Genomic DNA, 22647 nt, shown 5'->3' on the forward strand with positions numbered 1-22647 from the left:
GTGTGTGTTTTTGTGTTGTTTTGTTTTTCCCTCCTAAAAAAGTGTAACAGCACAAAAAAATTCATAGCAGCATTTTACTCAATTTGTGTTAAAAAAGTAGAAGTTAACCGTTTGTGTATTGAGTAACAAAAGGCTTAAATTACATTTTTCTCTTCCATTTTACACCCACTATTTACTAGTTGGACTATTTACAAAAGGGTTAAACGTTGTGTAAAGAGGACGAGCTTCACCCAGAACCCATGGCAGACAGAAGGTCATGGCCTACCCCCACCCCTCCTTTGGCTGGCTGGAGAGGAGGTACAGTTGGGGTTAGATCCCAGAGACAATACAGCAGGAGTAGGATGTGACTGAATTGTGTTCTTGGAGGAGAAGAAACCACACACACACAGACACTGAGAGTCACCCCATGGTACAAACATTAAGACCAACAGTGGGTTTAGTTTTCATCTTTTTGGCTGAAAAACAAGAGAAAAGAATGAAGAACAGAGACACTGGAACAGGTTGTGGATGTCCTCTCCCTGGAGGTGTTCAAGGCCAGGCTGGATGAGGCCTTGAGCAACCTGGGCTGGAGGGAGGTGCCCCTGCCCATGGCAGGTGGTTGGAACTGGATGAGCTTTGAGGTCCCTTCCAACCCAACCTATTCCATGAACTTCCAAGTTGCCAGCTGTGCCTCATGGATTCCAAGTAAATTCTTCTCCAGAGGCCAAGCTTTCAATGAAAGCAAAAAAATTTAAAAAGAAATTAACAAGAAAAAAAAAATTAAAATTCAGTTGACATAAAATCAGTAAAAAAAGAATTAAGAATTAACTTAAAATCAGGGCTTTCAGCAGAACTTCTGAATAAGACAGAGGAAAATTATTTCTCATCTAGGGTAAATATCAACCCAGCTGTCTCCAAGCCTAAGAGGTACCACTAGTAGAGCTCCTGCTGGCCAAGACACCGCAGCACATGCTTGCAGTAAACACCTCTGTCACCTCCTGCAGCTGCTCCTTGGGTGAGTCTTGCTTCCCTCCAACCATTTTTAAATCACAGCAGGCTGCAGGAACACTCCACATAGGATGCTTCTCCTTGAAGATGAGAAGGTTTTAGAACTAAACACTGATCAAAATGATAGAAGAGGATAAAAATAACCCCAATGGGGGAGGTGGGATCTCCAATGCTTTTCATGGAGGTCTTCTGACAGCTCATCAGCTGTGATGAAATAAAATGATAGTGGAAAGTTTGGTAACTGCAAGACAAAAGTTCTTGCTCCAGTAATAGATGGAGAAGAGGAGGCTGAGGGAGACCTCATTGCTCTCCACAACTCCCTGAAAGGAGGCTGCAGTGAGGTGGGGATTGGGCTCTTCTCCCTAGTCTCAGGTGATAGGAGGAGAGGAAATGGCCTGAAACTATGCCAGAGGAGGGTTAGGTTGGAGATGAGGAACAATTTCATTGCTGCAAGAGTGGTCAGGGATTGGCACAGGCTGCCCAGGGAGGTGGTGGAGTCCCCATCCCTGGAGGTGTTCCAGAAACCTGTGGCCATGGAGGTGTTGGGTTGGTGGTTGGACTGGATGATCCTAGAGGGCTTTTCCAACACAACCCCTCCCATGATTCTCTGACATGAGGATTGCATAGGACAAGGCAACCTTTTGGATAAGTGAGGCCAGCAGTGCTTAGTGTGGGAAACCTTTGCTGTGCTGGGCTGCAGGTGGTTGAGTGCTTTAGTGTAGTCAGACTTCTGCATCTCTTCCTCCACTGCCCCAAACACTGCAGCTATGGGTCCCAAACCAAAGGTCAGGCCAAGACCAGTTGTTCAAGCTCCTCTTCTAAGCAAGGACTCTTGGGGAACTACTGCCTAGACCTGCCAAGTCTTCAATAAGCTGAACGCCACCGAGAGGCAGATTTTATTTTAGCAGGTATAGAAATTTAGAGACTCAAGTTTCCCTTTATGTGGAAAAAAAAAAAAAAAAGGCCCTCTTAAGGCATCTTAAAAAAAAAAATCCATCAATGGCTTTGGTTTGCTGCAAGAATATTTTACATTGGTAAAAAGGAACAACAAACCCCACGATGAAAGCAGCTGGACACTGACACATGGACAGACCTCAGGTGGAGCTGACACTGTTACAGGTGCCTAGATGTGGGCACAGCTGTCTCCCCTCCTGATGGCAGCAACACAAAGGGAAATCCAAACCTTTATCTCACAGTGGAGGGCAGCCCAGAAGTCTGTGCAGAAGTGACATACAAGGAGTTATTGTCTGGAAGAGGGGGGACCACAGAGTTTCCATTAGTGGGTGAACAGCTCAGTTTCAGTTTTTCCAAGTACTCTGCATGAACAGGCTTGTGACACTGAAGGACCTTGATTGCATCTTCCACTTTAAACCATTCTCTTTTCCTTCCTGAATGAGGACAATCCACAAAGAAAAACAGTTAGCCATCTCTAAGAGCAGCAGTTGCTATCTCATCACTCCCTTTTCCTCATGTCTTCTGCTTTAGAAGCTCAAAGGATGGAGTGAAAAGACCTTGAGAGACATGATGGGCATGAAGGTGTCCCTGCCTGTGGCAGGAGGTTGGAACTAGATGATCTTTAAGGTCCCTTCCAGCTCAAACCGTCCTAGGAACGTCTGAGATTCCCCCAAGCTCACTGACAAGCAGTTCACAAGCAAGCCCTTCAGATAGCTCTCTTGAAGCAGATGCTGGGCAGCAGTTCCTGTGACTGATGATTTACTCCATAAGTCACATCCAGGCAGGATTTGATCTGTTAGAGGGTAGGAGGCTCTGCAGAGGGACCTTGCCAGGCTGGCTGGATGGGCAGAGTCCAAGGCATGAGACTGAACAAGTCTGAGCACCAGGTTCTACACTTTGGCCACAACAACCCCAGGCAGTGCTACAGGCTGGGGACAGAGTGGCTGAGAGCAGCCAGGCAGAGAGGGACCTGGGGGTGCTGGTGGACAGCAGCTGAACAGGAGCCAGCAGTGTGCCCAGGTGGCCAAGAAGGCCAATGGCATCCTGGCCTGCATCAGGCATAGTGTGGCCAGCAGGAGCAGGGAAGTCATCCTGCCCTGTGCTCAGCACTGCTCAGACCACACCTGGAGTGCTGTGTTCTGGGCTCCTCAGTTCAAGAAAGATGTTGAGATGCTGGAAGGTGTCCAGAGAAGGGCAACAAGGCTGGGGAGGGGTCTGGGGAACAAGGCTGGGGAGGGGTCTGGAGCACAGCCCTGTGAGGAGAGGCTGAGGGAGCTGGGGGTGTTCAGCCTGAAGAAGAGGAAGCTCAGGGGAGACCTCATTGCTGTCTGAGGTTGTGGCCAGGTGGGGGTTGGTCTCTTCTCCCAGGCACCCAGTGACAGAAGGAGAAGACACAGTCTCAAGCTGTGCCAGGGGAGGTTTGGGCTGGATGAGAGGAAGAAATTCTTCCCAGAAAGAGAGATTGGCCATTGGGATGTGCTGCCCAGGGAGGTGCTGGAGTCACTGTTCCCAGAAGTGTTTAAAATAAGCCTGGATGAGGCACTCAGAGCCATGGGTTAGTTGATCAGATGGTGTTGGGTGCTGGGTTGGACTTAATGATCTTGAAGGTCCTCTCCAACCTGGTTAATTCTGTGATTTACAGCGAAGGCTGTGATGATTATTATTGCAGTTCTGAATACTGCCTTCCTGCATGGTCCTGCCTGGCAGGAACCCCCCTGTGAGTGCCCATGCATGCAGTCACAGAAGGAGGGCTTGCTCTGATTTAGAAACCAAAGGAAAAAACAAACAAATAAAAAAACCCAAAACCAAATAAATGGACATAAGCCCAAACAAACATTCTCCCCAACAAATTAAAAAACCCAACAAACCTGACCAATTAAATGGAAAAAAGAAAAAAGCAATTCAATGGGAAAAAATTAAATGAAAAAAAAAAGAAATTAAGGACCCCAATTAAATAGAAAAAAATCCCAACAAATAATTAAAAAAAGAAATATAAGTCTCCATGATTAAATGAAAAAAATCACTGAAAAGAAGCAATGGCATGAAAAAGAAAAACAACTACATTAAAAAAATGGACCCATAAATCCCCACAATTAAAGAAGAGACCCCAACAACTGAATAAAAAAACCCTACAAAAATAGAAATAAATTACAAAATAGAAATAAATTACAAAAGACTGGGCTACAAGACAATACATTCATAAAACAAAATTAATACTACTACTCCTACTACTGCTACTAACACTATTAAATGAGATCCTAAACCACTGCACCCAGACCCTCATGAATCCATCAAGCCACAGCAGAGCAGCAGCTGGGGCAGGCAGGGCTCACCTATGTTGACTGAGTCCTCCCAGTCCTCCAGGATTTCTGTCACAGTGAGGACATAAACGTAGGTCCTGTGCTTCCGGTCCTGGTTCTGCTTGGGTAGAAGGAGGAGAGAGAGCTTTAAATTGAATGGCACCAAAAAACTCATCATGGACATGCCCAGCACCACCACAGAATGAAAAAGGAGTCAGCACTGGAGGAGCCCTGCCAGCAAACCCTGCCTTTGGTTGTCACCAAATGAACAGCTGAGTCCTGGTGGCAACACTGAAAGTGTTGTGTGAGACCACAGCTGCTGTCTGACTGAGCTAAAGCCTCCCAGGCACAACTCAAGCAAATGGCAATGAGGACTAAAGGATGTTCCTGATCATCCACTGGAAGTTAGCAGCTGTCCAGCAGTGCTCAGCTTTTACTTGTATCACAGAATGGGCTGGAAGGGACCTTAAAGATCATCCAGTTCTTTAAGGCTTCACTTCTCCCACACACACTTCTAGATTTACTTATTTACTCCTTCCAGGACAATTCCAAGTCCTCTGACATCCTCTTATTCAAATCTTCACACAGGATGTAAACCAGAGGACACCACCTCTCTAATGTAGCATTGCCAGCAGCGCTGGGAAAAAATCCCAGGCAGGTAACACTTAAGGACTGAAGTCTGCTGTTGATCAACTCTCACAAGAACAACCAAAAACAACTCAAAAGAGTATTTCATAGTTAAAAGAAACAGCTCACCTCAAAGATCCCAAGCAGTCTGCCTAGCTTGCCCTTTACTCCAGCCTACAAAACAAACAGGAAAGAGAAGTTACCATCTGCTTTTGGATTTCGCACCCTCAGACATCAGCCCCAGGCTCCTGCATCAGTGTACTCCTCTTACTAGGGTTAGTTAGACAAGTGGTGGAAGACAGAGTTCTGGTGGCAGAGCTTACAGGCAGGTTTTGCTTGAGCTTTAAGGCAAGGTTTGGCTGCCCAGAGAGGTTGTGGCTTGAGGAGATACTGAAGGGGTGTTTTGGGTGGGTTTAGGGGGATTAGGGTGGGATTTAGGAAGGTTTGGGGCTATTTTGGGGGGCTTTTAGCTGGGATTCAGGTGCTTTGGTCAGGCTTTAGCAGCATTCAGGTACTTGTAGAGCCTCTCTGAAAATCTGGGAGGAGGGCTTAGTAATTTTATATTACCCCCCAAAGCCTCAGATCATTGCTGCCCACTTGATGCTGCCTTGCTGGGGTGCAGCAGGCAGCTTCAAGGGGTTGGTCCCTTCCAATCCAACCCAAGGCATTCTATGATCTCCCTGGCCTGGAGGCCTTTCAGTGTTGGCAGCTCTGGGCACACTGCAGTCTGAGCTGTGAGCCAGCCTTGCTTTTTGTTTCCTGCAGATGGAGCAAGAGCCATGCTGCAGCTGGAGTTTTTAAGCTACCAGCCTAGCAGAGCACAAAGTTGCTTAAAACCTGAAAGATTTGAGAGTTATTTTTAAGTGGGGGATCTGTTGCATGGACCTTTAATGGCCACACTCCTGAAGGCACAGTGCAAGACTCTCCCTGCTCTTTCTTGCTTTTCTAGAACCCAGAGATTTTAGAAGCTCAACCTGCTGCCACAACTTTTCAGCTGGAAGGGGCTTTGATTTGGTTTTTAAAGGATCTAGTCCTGGTTTGCAACACCAAGCATTTTTTAAACATGATCTGCTCACTGGAGCTGATTCCTCTGAGAGGTCTTAGACAATACCATTGCCATTTTCACACCTGCAGCACAGGAACCTTCAGGATCAGCCTCTTCCTTCTCAGGATCTCCATTCACACAGGTCTGGGAGCCATTGTGTGTTTCCTGGTAGACATTTCAATATACTACAACTACAACCAAACCAGGAGGCTCAGCTTTTGGTGAGGTGGAGGAAGAAAAGGGAGTGGAAGGGTGCTCCTTCTGTTTAAAGGGATGGACATCTGGAACTCTGTGTCCAGTTCTGGGGCCCTCAGTTCAAGAAAGACCTTAGGGAACTGCTTGAGAGAGTCCATCCCAGAGCCACAGAGCTGCTGCAGGCAGTGGAACATCTCCCTGTGAGCACAGCCTGAGGGACCTGGGGCTTGGACCAGAGGAGCCTGAGGGCTGCCCTCATTGCTGGGGATAAATATGTGCAGGGCTGGAGCCAGGCTCTGCTCAGGGATGTCCAAGCACAGGCCAAGGGGCACTGGGTGCCAGCTGGAGCAGAGGAGATGCCAGGGGAACAGCAGGGAAAACTTTGTCCCTGTGAGGGTGGCAGAGCCCTGGAGCAGGCTGCCCAGAGAGGTTGTGGAGTCTCCTGCTCTGGAGGCTTTCAAGACCCTTCTGGCTGTGTTCCTGTGTGACCTACCCTGGGTGCCCTGCTCTGGCAGGGGGGTTGGAGGTCCCTTCCAACCCCTCCCATTCTGTGATGCTGTGACACCATCAGCTTGCCAGCCCTTATTACTTGTGTCACTTCTCTTTGAGCACCACATGTGCAAACAACTCATTTCCCTCTCTCAGGCTACCCAATTAAAGACCAACATCCAAATTAATTACCAGAGGAGCTCCTCATTTAGATGAGGTTTAAGACCTTCCTGGGATTGCTTTATGCTGCAGTTCCATTGTGTTATTCTACAACCAGGTGTGCAAAAACTTCCTGTACCTAAGGAACATGGCATAGCTTAATTACTCTGAACTGGCAGACAGAGTTAAATGAACTTCACATTAAATATTTAGTAAACCCCCAAATCACTAATTTGAACTGAGCTTAGGGATGCAAAAGGAATCAACCTGAGGTGCACACAGGTAGAGTATGGAACAACTGCAGTGCATACAGATGGAACTACATAGATCTTTGCTTGGGTTTTAAAGAGTGTTGGTGAAAATGAGGGATATTCATCACAGCATGGCTCGGGCTGAAAGGGCCCTCAGAGATCATCTGCTCCAACCTCCCCACCATGGGCAGAGACATCTCTCAACTAGACTCAGCTGCATCAAGGCCTTGAACACTCCCAGGCAGGAGGCAGCCACAGCCTCCCTGGGCAGCCTGTGCCAGAGTCTCACCACCCTCCTACTCAAGAACTTCTTCCTCAGCTCCACTCTAACCCTGCTCTGCCTCAGCTTCAAACCATTCCCCCTTGGCCTGATTCTGGACACCCTCAGCAAAAGTTCCTCTGCAGCCTTCCTGCAGGATCCCTTCAGGTCCTGGCAGGCAGCTCTGAGGTTCCCCTGGAGTCTTGAGGGCAAGAACGAAACTGAGCTCTGGCAGGGCTGTTCCACATCCTAACAGCAGCTGCTCCTAGTTTTCACTCTCTGATTTGCCCTTCTTTACCCCCTCCTTGTGGATGTGAAAGTACATCCAGTGGGGAACAGATCATTCACAAGTGTCTAACCTTTAGCTGTTTGCATGCAGTTCAGTGTCTGGGCAGAGTGTGAACCCTGCTTGGACTTTTCCATTAGCAGAGATATTTGCATAAAGTTTATGATGTAAGATACATCATCAGTGCCCATTCCTTAGCTATCTTCAGTTCACCTTCTCCTTTATTCATAGCACACAGCACCTCCATAGAAATGTGCAAGCAGAGCTCCAGCCAAGCCAGGACTTGGAAGTGTTCCTCAGAATATTCTCAGGGCAGAAACATTTGTGATAGAGAGCCAGGTCACAGCTCCCACTGCAGTGCCAGCTGTGCGTGCAGCCCTGCAGGACCAGTTTCCATTTGAAGCAGCTTTCAATTGTTGGTCAAAGTTCCCCAGCAGCAGCTTTGATGGCACTAACTGCAGACAGGTCACTTTCAAGACCACCCTTTCTTTACCACCAAACACAGAACTACAGCTCAGTCAGCTCTAGTCTGACATGGGGATGAGATTTTCCTACCACCCACCCTGGGCTGTGCTTTAGCTCAGATGGGTGACTCAAGCTACCAGTGCTCACCTGAGCTGTGCTGTTTAAATTCCACCCATTAACCTGTGACAGTGGGAGGTGCCAGGGCTCTTTCCAGAGGTGCTACTACTTCCTAGGAACCTAAATCTTTGCTGCCTCACTCCTAGAATCCTACATCTTTGCTCCCTTCCAATGGATTCCCCTGTGGCTGCCTCCTTCACAAACGCACAGGCACTTGGCTGAGTGTGTCTGGTGCAGCTTGCAATGGGCTGGCCCAGCAAAGCTGGACACAGAGCCTGAATTAACTTCTAAATCAGTGAGGCTCCTTCATGCTGGAACTTTGTTGAAGACTGCTAAGAGCCCTCCATACTGACCCAGTCTGTTCCCCAGGTGAGAGGGGAGGAAGGTCACTGAAGCACAGCTGACAGAGTATCTCATTTTGACACCAAACAGCAGGCAGCGTTTGGTGTGAGCTGCACCTACCTTAAGTTCCCAAACCTCTACAACCCAACAGGACCAGCCTCAAGGGTAAGCAAGCTAAACTGTTGGATAGCACAGCTAATTACAGATCACTGTACACACTGATTAGCAACAATAGGAGTGTGGGTTGTGACTAGCAGTGGTCCAACTGGGCTGAGAAAACAGACTACCCCAAAATCCTGTGGTTCCCTCCCTTCCCAGGATGCATCCACCCTCTGCAGAGCTCTATAGCTGCCACTTCACAGACAGAAAGAACTAAAAGAAGAAATAGAAATAATGAAGAGTTGATCTGTGGTCCTTTATGCTTTCTCTCTTTTCTAGCTAAACACAGACTGACTCTTTCTTATTTATCTGGTTTACAAGTCTTGGCTGTTAGCTATTCAAGTACCAGTTGCTATCTTTCCCAGTTTGCTTAGGAAGTGACAAATGTCAAGTTCAAATTCAGACTTTTGAATCTGAAGTACCCTAACAGAGTGAGAAGCTGCATTAATCCATCAAGACTGGAAGCTCTCTTTTGCCTAGAGGTCAGGGGCAGAGAAAGACACTTTCTACCTATGGTGCTTTCCTTTAGAGATCAGCAGCCTTAATTGTGCTCATCAAGGCCTTTTAATTGTTGGACTCTCAACTGCTCACGCAGATCAGTTCCTAATGCCTTACACCTGGAATTTCCTCAAAGGTTTTATTTCTCTTTCTGATGTGGCTCCATGTTTCTGCTTAGCTCCCTTTCAGTTCTAGAAGAGCTGCAAGGCAAACACTTTCTGCACCAACACAGACATGCCACACTCTTCTGATCTGTCAGCTGGCACCAAGTCACAGCTCAGCTTCCAGTGTTTGTAGAGGCAGGCAGACATTTGGTTGTGAAATGCAAGCAGGCTGGGGAACCAGCTCATGAGTTCACCTCCCCACACTATACCCCAGTTCCACCACCAGAGCTGCAGCTCTTGGAATTGCACAACCATGGGAGGCAGATCTCAAGGGTTTATAAAAATACCATCAATTGGGACTGATTTCTCTATTTATTCTTCTGTTTGCTAACAGAAATAATTCCTCCCAGATTTTATCTGAATATAGTTCAAATTAAGTGCTACAGCAGGCCCAAGAAATGCTTTGGGTTTCTTCCCAGCAAGTCAAATAAAGTTCCCACTTGCCCAGTTGTGGAACCCAAGTCCAGATTTTGAACAATTTTCTCCCTAATAAAAATATCCGTCCACCTTTGAGCTTTATGTACTCATAGCTGTTAAAATATGCTGCTGCAGACTACCCCAAGCACACAGACAGTCAGAACTTGAGGAGAAAGGCCTGAAAACCCCCAGCATTTCTTTTGGCCTCCTGGATGAAGAAGTAAGAATTCCCTCTTTCTTCTTAATTCCCATCTGGAGACAGCAGCAGCAGCAAGCAGCTGGGTTTGTTGAGTTGTGTTTTCATTACCTCTTCATACACCTCTCTGACAGCTGCTCCTCCTGGCTCCTCTTCTGGTTCCATGCCTCCACCTGGCACAATCCACTGATCTGGGTATCGGCTACTGCTCACCAACAGCACCTAGGAGTAATTGCAAATGACTGTTAAGTAGAGCTCCCAAGTCAAGGATCTGGCTGCTTGCTCAGCAACCAGCTTGTTCTCCTAGTCAGCTGGATCAGAGTCCTCAGAAATCAAACCTAATGGGCAGCCAGCAGCTGTAAGGAGTGACAAAAGGAGAAATTGTGAACATCCAGTCTTTGATATGCAACAAAAACCTGCTGAAAGTGTTCTCTGTTCTCCAGTACTGAGTGAGGAGTCATAGAGAGGGGATCCTGCCCGTTGACTCTGCTCAGACCCCACCTCCAACCCTGCCTCCAGTTCTGGTGTCCCCAGCAGGAGAAGGACACAGAGCTGCTGGAGAGAGTCCAGAGGAGGCCCCAAAGATGATCCAAGGGCTGGAGCAGCTCTGCTGTGAGCACAGGCTGAGGGAGCTGGGGGTGTGCAGCCTGGAGAGGAGAAGGCTCCAGGGGCACCTCAGAGCTGCCTGCCAGGACCTGAAGGGATCCTGCAGGAAGGCTGCAGAGGAACTTTTGCTGAGGGTGTCTAGAGACAGGCCAAGGGGGAATGGTTTCAAGCTGAGGCAGAGCAAGGTTAGAGTGGAGCTGAGGAAGAAGTTCTTGAGTAGGAGGGTGGTGAGAGTCTGGCACAGGCTGCCCAGGGAGGCTGTGGCTGCCTCCTGCCTGGGGGTGTTGAAGGCCAGGCTGGATGAGGCCCTGAGCAGCTGAGTCTAGCTGAGAGGTGTCCCTGGCCATGGTGGGAGGTTGGAGGAGATGATCCCTGAGGTCCCTTCCAGCCTGAGCCCTGCTATGATACAGATAAAGCATGAAACCTGAGGCATCACACACAAGTTAAAAGAATGCTTCCAGAATGCTACCTTTTAGCTAGAACAAAAGAAAAGGACTTCTGATTTTCAGTCTCAGACAAGCTTCTTCACAGTTCCCAAAGTGTCATGTTAGCACAGCAGGCTTGCACTATTGCATAACTACAGTTTTCAGGGGAGTACTTCACTGGCCATTGTCCAATTTGGTTTCTTCTGTAAGAGCAGAAACTGCAACACATTGAATTTGAAATTATTTCTAAACTTAGCAGCTTTTTCTTTTTTTCCTCTCTAAGACACTTTAGTTCCACTTAACTTGCCTGTAACCTCCTAGCAGTGACTGTAACCCTTCTAACAGTCAGAGCTGAGACTTTAGCCACTGCTCCAGCAAACCACTGCCTCAAATTTGAGGTAATTGGCAGCAGAATCACAGAATGGTAGGGGTTGGAAGGGACCTCTGGAGAGCATCCAGTCCAGCCCCCCCTGCTAAGGTTGGTTCACCCAGAAAAGGTCACACAGGAACCCAGGTGGGTTTTGAGTGTCTTCAGAGATGGAGACTCCACCACCTCTCTGGACAAGCACTCCAAGACTCCAGCACCCTTAAAGTTCTTCACATTTAGATGGAACTTGTGATGTTCCAGTCTGTGCCTGTTACCCCTTGTCCTGTGCCTGGGCACCACTGAACAAAGCCTGGTCCCATCCTCCTGACACCACCCCTGAAGTACTGATCAGCATTGGTGAGATCCCCTTGGTCTGTTCTTCTCCAAACTAAACAGCCTCAAGTCGCTCAGCCTTTCCTCCTAAGAGATGTTCCAGGCCCCTCAGCATCTCTGTAGTTGATGAAGGTAAGACCCTGATTCAGGACTACATGAACCAGAGCAGTTTAACTTGTGGTTCAGCCAAGTCCTGCTCAGTAAAGCATCCTCAACCAGCTGTGCAGTAACAATCTTCATGTTCCAGGCCATACTCACATAAACCCTCCCCTGAAGCCAAAGGACAGCTGTGAGGAGCAAAGGGATGGGGCCAGTGCTCCAATCTTGACAAGCAATTGGAGTCTAGCAACAAGCACCTCAGCCTAAAGGTTAAAGTATGGAGTGGTGCCAGATGACTAAAGTGAAAACCCAATCCTCATCAACTACCTTTCTGGTATCAGAATTCATCTCAAGCCCAAGTCTGGAAGGTGAGATACAAATACATCTCAACCTGATCATTGCAACCAAAGGTTTCAGCTTCCTAGGATCCTTTGATGTTAGCAAAGACTCCCAGAGAAGACACAGCTCTACTACATCACAGAATGGGAGGGGTTGGAAGGGACCTCTGGAGATCATCCAGTCCAACCCCCCTGCCAGAGCAGGATCACCCAGGAATGCATCCAGAAGGGTCCTGAAGGTCTCCAGAGAAGACGACTCCAGAACCTCTCTGGGCAGCCTGCTCCAGGGCTCCAGCACCCTCACACCAAAGTAGTTACTCCTCATGTTGAGATGGAACCTCCTGGGTTCCAGCTTACACCTGTTGGTCCTTGTCCTGTCACTGGGCACCACCAAACAGAGCCTGGCCCCTTCCTGACACCCACCCCTCAGATATTGATAGACATTGCTCAGATGCCCTCTCGGCCTTCTTTTCCCCAGGGCTCTCAGTCTTTCTTCATAGCAGAGTTGTTCCAGCCTTTCATCATCCTCAGAGCTCTCCATTAGACTCTGTTCAGCAGATCCCTGTCCCTCTTGAACTGGGGCACAGTATTCCAAGTGTGGTCTCAGCACGGGCAGAGCAGAGGGAGAGGAGAACCTCTCTAGAGCTGCTGGCCACACTTTTGTTGATGCCCCCCAGCTTCATCTCCATCACTACAAACCCCACCTGTGTCAGCAACCCTTACAGAGCAGTTGCAAAGAGCTCCAGGCCTGGGGGGCTGCCAGCCACCAATGTTACACATTTGCTGCTGCTGAAACCAGCACTCACTGCAGTCCTGTGGCAGCTAGCAACAATGCTGAACAAAAAGATGGTCACAGCCCAGTAAATCACCCCCAGCTTGCTGGAATGGTTTTCATCAGCACTCATTGTTCAGTTAAGGCTAAACATAAAATTCTTAATTACTACTAGAGGGTAAATCAGGTTGCTGGTTCTGGCAGTGGAGCAAACAGCCAGGGATTCTAGAACCCTTCTATGAATATTTGATACTTTTATAGATGGTAGCTGACTACGTCTCACCTGATCAATAGTTTATTGGGCTGGGTTCGGTTCGTGTCTCTGTGAGCTTTAAATTACCCTTTTTTAAAAACAGAAACAGATACATCAAATACCAACCCACATGGAAATAATACAGCAGCTCTGCTGGAGAGGATTTACAGCTACACACAGAATAAACTCTCCAGTGTTACAGCCTGGCAAGGTCACTTTGGCACCTCTCCCAAATCTCCACTAACCCTGGGACAAAAGCATTTGTCAAGCGTCTTTCCCTCTGTGCTTTATGGCAGAACCACAGAATAGATCTGGTTGGAAGAGACCTCAAAGAGCATTCAGTCCAATCCCCAACCCAGCACTGGAGGGTCAGCACTAAACCATGTCCCTAAGCACCAGGTCCACAGGCTGCTGGAACACCCCCAGGGATGTGGTGACTCCATCACCACCACTACCACCACCACCTTTGTAGCCTCCTCTGGACTCTCTCCAGCAGCTCTGAGTCCTTCTCCTGCTGGGGACACCAGAACTGGAGGCAGGATTGGAGGTGAGGTCTGAGCAGAGCAGAGCCAAGGGGCAGAATCCCCTCTCCTGCCCTGCTGCCCACACTGCTCTGGATCATAACCTCATTAGTGCCAAAAGTACTTCTTATTTACAGTGAGGGGGGTGAGACTCTGGCACAGGTTGCCCAGGGAGGCTGTGGATGTCCCCTCTCTGGAGGTGTTGAAGGCCAGGCTGGATGAGACCTTGAGCAGCCTGGGCTGGTGGGAAGTGTCCCTGCCTATGGCAGGGGGTTGGAGCTGGATGAAGTTTAAGGTCCCTTCCAACCCAAACCACTCTATGAATCTAAGAAGTCTGTGTCCCATCTCTCTACAGAGAAAAGAATGAGGATTCTTGTGCTTCATTGCCTGCTGGTTAGTACCCATTGCCCTTCCCATGTCTCAGAGAGCCTTGCTGTTGATGTTTCTTCTTCAGAAGGTTTCCAACATAGAATAGTCTGGATTGGAATTGACCTCCAATGGCCATCTGGTCCAACCCCCATAAGAGAAACTCTGCAGTAAATTTAATGCCATTAATCTCACTCCATAAGACTAACCTTAAAGCTGTTGTATTCCATACTCTTCCCAAGTGAGGAAGGCAAGCTGAAAACTTCAGGGGAGTGGAAAAAAAAATTCTTCCACTAAGTCTTCCTAGCCAAGTTTTTACCTTGTTTTCATGTCCAGGAATAGCAGTGACCTTTGAGTGCAGCAAGGGAGAGCAACTGCCAAGCAGCCTGCCTGTAATAAGCACCTATGGATATGCTCAGCAGAGGTATGGTTAACCAAAGCCCCCAAGGGAAATGCAGAGCATCTGGCATCACTGGGCTTGCTCACTCTAAATGCTAAGCCTGCAGATAAAAAAATGATCATTTCTGGAGAAAGCAGACAAAGTTTTGGCCTGTTGGGTGATCTCAGCTCAAACAGAACCTTGTGAAGCACCTAGCAGCCATTATATTCCAAAAGCTCACAGTAAAATACAAATTACAGCCAAAAATTGTTCCTCTTATTTTTTTCCCCTCATATAAAGCACTCAAAGAGGTAGAAAATTATTTGAGGTTATACAACCTCAACTATCATTTGCTTTCTACCTTCTTTAACTGCAGGGCATTAGAACTGTGTTAAAAATCAGCTCATAGTCCACTTTCTTTCTGCAGTTATTTCATGGATTCATGGAATGGTTTGGGTTGGAAGGGACCCCAAAGATCATCCATTTCCAACCCCCTTGCCTTGGGACACCTTCCACTGGAAGGTGTCCCAAGCATCCTGCTCACACTCAACCTGTCCAGTGCACAGCCACACAGGAGTGAGCACCACACAAACTGGAGCAGAAAGACACAACTGCCAATTTCAGATCAGCCCAAGAGCTCCAAGAGCTTCTAGCAAAGCATTTTACAGACCACAGACTGAAAGGCAGCCCCCAGCTATGACAGATGTTAAAAAGCTTTAGCCTCAATGAACAGGAAGTGGCCTGGCAGCACAGAACCAGTGTAACAATTAGCAGCACTTGAGTCCAAATGCTCATTAACTGCAGCACAGCATCTCGAAGGCTGCCCAGAAAGCTGGGCTCTGTCTGTTACATCCTCCCCAGTTTAAGCAGAGATCACATTTCAAAGCAGCAGCACAATGCTTGGCCATCAAGCAGTGCAACTTTAGCAGCATTCTGAAGAGGAAGGGCAACAAAACATATGCAGATATTTTAATAACACTTCAAAATCAGGCCTGCAAATGATTTTTGCTTGGAGATTTTCTGATTCCAAGGCCATATGGTAACAGGGAGAAAACCATCAGCCTTTTTCAGCCTGGTTAGTACAAAAAGAGATGCAGAAAGGCTGGGAAGTGGCCAGAAAAGGGCCACTGGAAGCTCTGCCATGTGAGGAAAACTGAGATTGTTCAGCCTGGAGAAGGCTTAGGAGAGACCTTATGACCATGGACCAGGACATCAAGGGTGGCTCCCAGGAGGATGGAGACTCTCTTTGTACAAGGAGTCCCATGGAGAAGACAAGAGGTGATGGGGACAAGTTATTGCTGGGGAGATTCCCATTGGACTCCAGAACAGACACTGGAATCATCTCCCAGGGGCAGTGGTGGAGTCCCCTCCATTGGGCAGTTTGAAGGCTCAGCTTGGCAGGGTGCTGGGCCAGCTCCTTTCAACTCCACTATCAGCTGGAAAGGTTGCAGCAGATGACCCTTGGGATCCCTTCCCACCTGGCACGTTGGGATTGAACTTGCAGTTATTACTCAATACATTTTATCTCACATGCAATTCCTGCTTGGCCAACATGTTTTTGTAGTGCTGCAGAGTCTCAGTACCTTCCTCCGGCTGTTTAAAGGACTTTGTTTTGTTCTGGAGGGTGCAGTGTTCACGTCAGGAACAGCCAGCACTGTCCTACTGTGCCACGTTGGTCAGAACACATCTCCTCATGTCAGCAAGCACTCAGCTCACCTGCAGCATGAGACTGCACCCCAAGCTTTGAAGAATCACAGCTGACAGCTCCTGTGGTAGGGTGAAGAGTGCAGATCTTGCACCCAGGAGATGCCTAGCTGCAAAACCCCTGCAAACAAACAAAAATCCCCCAAAAGAAGTTTTATTTCTCACACTGAGTCAGTTCCCCTATCCACTGTTTTGGTGAGGAAGTATTAATCCTGGAGGTAAAATACAGTGTAGCATTGCTGGCTGAAGACTAAAGCAAGGCTTTCAGTAGTAGACTCAAGTACAGAAAGCAGTGGTACAGATGCCAACACAATTAGAATGCACTCAAGTTTTATACTCAAGTCATTTAAAAATAGCTCCTCCTTTGTTTGTGTAGACAGCAGGGAGCTGAGGAAGAAAAATTAAATCAGCTTTGGAAATTGGTTTAGATATCCAAATTATTAGGAAAATGATGATGATAGTGATGATGATGATGATAGTGATGATGATGATGATAGTGATGATGATGATGATAGTGATGATGATGATGATAGTGATGATGATGATGATAATGATGATGATGATGATAATGATGATGATGATGATGATGATGATGATGATGATAATGATGATGATAATAATGATGATGATAATAATGATGATGATAATAATGATGATGATGATAATAATGATGATGATGATAATAATGATGATGATAATAATGATGATGATAATAATGATGATGATAATAATGATGATGATAATAATGATGATGATAATAATGATAATAGTTTATTGCTATTTGGTTTTGCTGCTTTCAAAGCTTGCATTGTTTTCTGCTTTGAGAGGTAAAGATTCCACCCAGAATTTGGGCTGGAAATGACATCTAGGATCATTGAGTCCAACCATGGTGGTCTTAGTTTGATGGTTGGACTCAATCTTGGAGGTCTTTTCCAAGCCAAACAATTCTATGATTCATGTGCAGCATCTCTTTTTGTTGTTGTTGTTGTTCAGAGGGCAGACAGTGCCTGCAATTTACTGGTTTCATTTCCATTAAGGACAGAAGATGCCAGCTCTTCAGCTCATATCCAGCCATCATCTCCTTTCAGCCCCAAGGACAACACTGAGAGACCAAAGCAGGAAATATTTTAATGACAGCAATCTAAAAGATCTCAAACACTCAAAAAACACCCCCAAATTCCAAAGGTATTGGACTTCTTCCAGGATAAATATATATATATATCATACAAGATCACAGCATGAAGGCTGCAAAATCCAAACCAAAATGGGCTATAGAGCACTACCTTGCTATAAATAGAGTCACTTGATGGTCAAGAAAGAAACAGGAAGGAAGGGAGAGCAGCCCTGCAGAAAAGGACTTGAGGGTACTGGAGGATGAGAAGCTGGACAGGAGCCAGCAATGGGCACTGGCAGCACAGAAGGCCAAGGGCTGCCCTGGGCAGCCCTTGGCCTTCTGTGCTGCCAGTGCCCATTGCCAGAGATGGAGAGAAGGGATCCTGCCCCTCTGCTCTGGGGAGACCTCACCTGCAGTGCTGTGTCCTGCTATGGGACTCCCAACACAAAAAGGACATGGAGCTGATGGAGAGGGTCCAGAGGAGGCCACAAAGATGATCAGAGGGCTGGAGAACCTCTACAAAGACAGGCTGAGAGAGTTGGGGTTGTTCAGCCTGGAGAAGAGAAGGCTCCACAGAGACCTTAGAGCTGCCTTCTAGTATCAGAAGGCTGGGGAGGGATGAGGGGCAGTGGTTTGAAACTGGAGCAGGTTGGACATCAGGAGGAAGTTCTGCACAAGGTGGTGAAATACTGGAACAGGTTGCCCAGGGATGTGTTTGAGGCTCCATCCCTGGAGACAGTCAAGATCAGCCTTGAAGTGGCCCTGAGCAGCTTGCTCTAGCTGGAGGTGTCCCTGCTGAGTGCAGGGGGGTTGGACAAGATGACCTTGGAGGGCTCCTCCTAATGTGAGAATGTGAAATTTTGCAGGATGCATCTGGACAGCCATCAACCACCTCCCAAACAGATGCTTGCAGCTGCAGCAGCAGCTCTCCATACAAAGCAGAAGCTTTGGACAGGCTGCAAGGCTGCAGGCAAGCCCAGTTTGCAGGCTGTGACACCCAGCAGGGCTGACTCAATAATCTTCAGTCTGGCAGCAGACTGTTGGTAGGTTGAATTGGACAGGGTGCTGTATTTGAAGAGCAGGAGTTTAGCAACTGATTTTCAAACTGTCTGCTGGGATCAGGGAATTGTGTTGGCTGGAAGAGACTTTGAAGATCATCAAATCCAAAATGACTACACTGAACTTTGCCTCAGCAGCATTCGAGTCCATCTCTGTTTGAAATGAAGAAGCAAACAGAAAATGAATGGAAATGCAACATCGGTTGATCCAAACCCATCCTTTGTTACCACAATTGATGTGCTGCTTTCCTCTCCATAAAACTCAGCTCACAAAATGCCAGGGTGGAAGGGACCCCAAGGATCAGCTGGTCCAACCCTTTCACCTTTGGAATATGGGGCTGCAACAAGACTGCAAAGGCAGCACAAGAAGGGCAATACAGATAGGAAACAGACCAAGAAGCCACAGCAAGCACATTTTTCCAGATCATGATGAGCAATGGAGATATTAAATGGTTTAGTGACTGGCCTGAGATTCATGGGTGATAAGCACAAAAAGCAGTCACTGTTACTCTAAGTCTCCAAATTGAGACATAGGATCATAGAATTGTTTGGGTTGGAAAAGCCCTCTAAGATCATCCACTCCAACCAGCAACCCAGCACCACCATGGCCATCAAATCATGTCCCACAGTGCCATGGCCACACATTTCTTGAACACCTCCAGGGGATGGGGACTCCACCACCTCCCTGAGCAGCCTGTGCCAATCCCTGACCACTCTTGCAGCAAAGGAATTTCTGCTCCTCTCCGACCTAACCCTTCCTGAGCACAGTTTCAGGCCATTTCCTCTCCTTCTGTCATCTGAGACTAGGGAGAAGAGACCAAGTCCAAGCTCCTTTCAGGGAGCTGGAGAGAACAATGTGGTCTCCCCTCAGCCTCCTCCTCTCCAGACTGATCACCCCCCAGCTCCCTCAGCTGCTCTGCCCTAGCCCTGTTCTCCAGACCCTTCCCAAGCTTTGCTGCCCTTCTCTGGACTCTCTCCAGCACCTCAATGTCCTTCTTGGAGTGAAGGACCCAAAACTGAACGCAGTATTAGAGGTGTGGCTTCAGCTTCATGATATCAGCGGGGGACCTCATGGTTAAGCTGGCAAAGAAGAATGACACATGGTGAAGAAGAACAAATTGTCAATCTAGTGTGCAGTACACTAAGAATTTCTGGCACAAGTTGAAAGTTCACAAGGTGGGAGCAACTTAAGAACCTTAGATACCACCACTAAATCAGAAGCCAACTGGACTTCAGGTTTACAGCCATAAAGATAGGTCCTATCACACTGTCCAAACAAAGACAGCTCCTATCACAACCTTTTTTTTCCCTGATACAGCTAGAGAAGAATAATCAGTGACCTTTTGCACAACACGATGAGGTTCCAGCTAAAGCAACCACACCTGTCCAACTGAGGGAGACAGAAGGGATACCAGGATGACCAGAAAAAGAGGAGACTGCTTAACCTGTGTCCCAAATCTGACATGGTTTTAACCCAACCATTTCACTCTTAAGTGTACTTCACAGAACCACAGAATGGTCTAGGCTGGAAGGGACCTCCAAAGCTCATCCAGTCCAACCCCTCTGCAGTCAGCAGCAACATCCTCAACTAGATCAGGGTGCCCAGAGCCCTGTTAAGCCTCACTTTGAATATCTCCAAGGACAGAGCCCCAACCTTACTTGCACGATGCCAAAGCCCAGCCTGCTGCCAGCCTCATCCACAATGCCACAAAGTGCTCCCCTGCAGCAAGTGTCAGCATCCACTCTTCTCACACAGCCCAGCAGAATTGCTACTGTCACCCTCAGCCTCAGAAAGTGTTCTTTCTGGAAGCAGCCACTGGTTGGAGAAGATGACCTTTGGAGGTCCCTTCCAACCCAGACCATTCTATGATTCATTTGGATGCAGGGCTGAAAGATTTCCAACTACAGTTGGTGCAAGAAAGCAAGACAGTGGCCCAGATGTCTGAACTCTAAAAAGCTTTGAGCTGGAGTAGCATCCAAAACTAAGTATCAAAGACATATAAATGGGAGAGAATGCTGCAGTAGTAGAGGTGCTGTTGAAACCAAAGGAATGCCAGGCACAGCAAAAATCACAGAATGGGAGGGATTGGAAGAGACCTCTGGAGATCAACCAGTCCAACCCCCTGCCAGAGCAGAATCACCCAGGGCAGGTCACTCAGGCCCAGGAGGGTCTTGAAAGTCTCCAGAGAAGGAGACTCCACAATCTCTGGGCAGCCTGCTCCAGGGCTCCAGCACCCTCACACCAAAGAGGTTTTCTCTCATGCTGAGATGGAACCTCCTGGGTTCCAGTTTGTGTCCATTTCCCCTTGTTCTACCACTGTCAAGAGCCTGGCCTCTTCTTGACACCCACCCATCAGATATTTGTAACCATTGCTCAGATCCCCTCTCAGCCTTCTCTTCTCCAGGCTGAACACCCCCGGGCTCTCAGCCTTTCCTCCTCACACAGATGTTGCAGTCCCTTCAGCATCCTCAGAGCCTCTGTTGGACTCTCTCCAGTAGTACTCCAGATGAGGCAAGAGCTAGTGAGATTCCTGCTGGGCACCCTTCTCCTTTATAGTATGAGGAAAAGATAAATCAGTGGGACCCCAAGGCTGTATTTATGCCAGGCAGAGAATGGCACATAAAAGACCATCAAAGAAAACATTTACCTAAACTCAAGGGTCTGTATTTTGACATCAGGCCTCTCCCTGCTGTGTTGGGGAAGGGACCCCAAGGATCATCTGCTGCAACCTTTCCAGCTGATAGTGGAGTTGAAAGGAGCTGGCCCAGCACCCTGCCAAGCTGAGCCTCCCAGCTGCCCAATGGAGGGGACTCCACCATTGCCCCTGGGAGATGATTCCAGTGTCTGACTGTGCTTATGGGAAACATTTTCTTCTGGAGACCAATGGGAATCTCCCAAGCAGTAACTTGTCCCCATCACCTCGTCTTCTCCATGGGACTCCTTGTAAAAAGGAAGTCTCCATCCTCCTGGGAGCCACCCTTGATGTGCTGCTCCATGGTGATGAGATATTCCTAAGCCTTCTCTTCTCAGGGCTGAATACCCCATCTGGGCTGTCAGTCCACTGCTCTTCAATGACTGCTTAGAAGATGTTTAAGGAAGACATTTACCATATTGGCAGCTTGGACAGGCCACCAGCTTCCTCCAGCAGATACAGAGAGAAAGAAAATAATCCCAAGCCTTAACCTTTGGAGCTGTTTTATAGCTATGAAACACACAAACGGAGAACCAAACCCGTGCAAGGGCTATGCTTCCAGCCTGAGACAGCCTTTATGGGCATTGTGCAATGGAACCATCAGCAAAGTTCCCAGATAACGGCCAGGGCAATTGACCTTGGCTGGGAATACAGGACAACTTCCATGCCACCTCCCGATCCTGCTGCAACATAAAACCCCAGCCGAGCCCCGGCCTCGCCGCAGCCGTAACGGCAGCTCGCCCCCCGAGCTCCTCCACGAAACGCCTTTAAACACCATTTTACTTTTTTTTTCACTGAGCAAACACCCCATTTTTTTTTCAGCGCTAAGGGTGTTCTTCTTTAATCCCACCCCAGGATGGCAGAGCCTCGCTTCGCCTTCAGGGCAGCACCAGCCCTGCCCTGGATGCGCCATTACACGCTCGCCGGTGTTCTGCGCGGTACGGGCACACGAAGGACACCTCGGGGCTCCCAAGCGGCAGCCCGGCTCGGGCCCGGGTGCTGCACCCTCCCTCCCGCTCCGGCCCCGCTCGCACCGAGAGGCGCCGCGCGCCGCCCGCCGCGGCGCACAAAGGAGGGCGCCGCCGCGCACGTGGGCGCCACCGCCCCGCGCCGCCCCAAGATGGTGGGCGAGAGGCCCGGCCCAGCACAGCCCGGTGCGGTACGGCCCGGCTTCGATGATCGGGCTGCCCGCACGGCTCCGCGGCTTTACTTCCTTTCCCCGGATGGGAGGCACAACTCGGTGCGCGCAGCAGGGTGCCCCCCAGTAGGGCCCCGCTCACCCCCCGGCCAGACAAAGGGACCCGAAACCGGCGGGCGGGGAGGATGACAGCGGACCGGGAGCTCCTGCCCGGAGCGTCCCCTGCGTCCTCCACGTACGGCAGGCTCACCTCATCCTCCCGCTCGCTGCGGAAGCAGAGGCACGCCGCCCGCTTCTTATAGCCTTCCCGGTCGTACGTCCGCGTCTGGTTCGGCTTAAATTTCATCATAGAGGCGGTGACACGCCGGCTGCCACCGGCTGCCGCTGCCGCCACGGCTCCGCACTCCGAGGGCCGCCGCGCCCCCTGCCCAGGGACGCCGGTGCGGGCCTCCCCCCACCCCGCTCAGCGAGAGTGGGGCAGGAGGACGATCAATCCAAGCTGCAAATCTCCTGTCACAGCAGCACAGCGCCGCGGCCACCACCTCGGCAACCGCGCCGCGCCATGGAGGCT

At 48.8% G+C, this 22647-nt stretch overlaps 1 protein-coding gene across 2 annotated transcripts; it reads right to left on the bottom strand.

Moving 5' to 3' along the window:
- Positions 1-2047: 2047 nt before the first annotated feature.
- Positions 2048-22425, bottom strand: NUDT4 (nudix hydrolase 4). 2 transcript variants are annotated; one of them, XM_054386702.1, is made up of 5 exons: positions 22327-22425; positions 10022-10132; positions 4998-5042; positions 4275-4359; positions 2048-2375 (listed from the first exon to the last, which is right to left on the bottom strand). In XM_054386702.1, exons 1-5 carry the CDS (start codon positions 22423-22425, stop codon positions 2173-2175), a joined length of 543 nt encoding a protein of 180 aa, XP_054242677.1. In that variant the 3' UTR covers positions 2048-2172. The 2 variants fall into 2 exon arrangements, with proteins under 2 accessions (XP_054242677.1, XP_054242678.1); XM_054386703.1 differs by having other exon boundaries at positions 4275-4362.
- Positions 22426-22647: the final 222 nt, after the last annotated feature.

Source organism: Indicator indicator, chromosome 14 (assembly GCF_027791375.1).
Source record: "Indicator indicator isolate 239-I01 chromosome 14, UM_Iind_1.1, whole genome shotgun sequence".
NCBI classification, from domain to species: Eukaryota; Metazoa; Chordata; class Aves; order Piciformes; family Indicatoridae; genus Indicator; species Indicator indicator.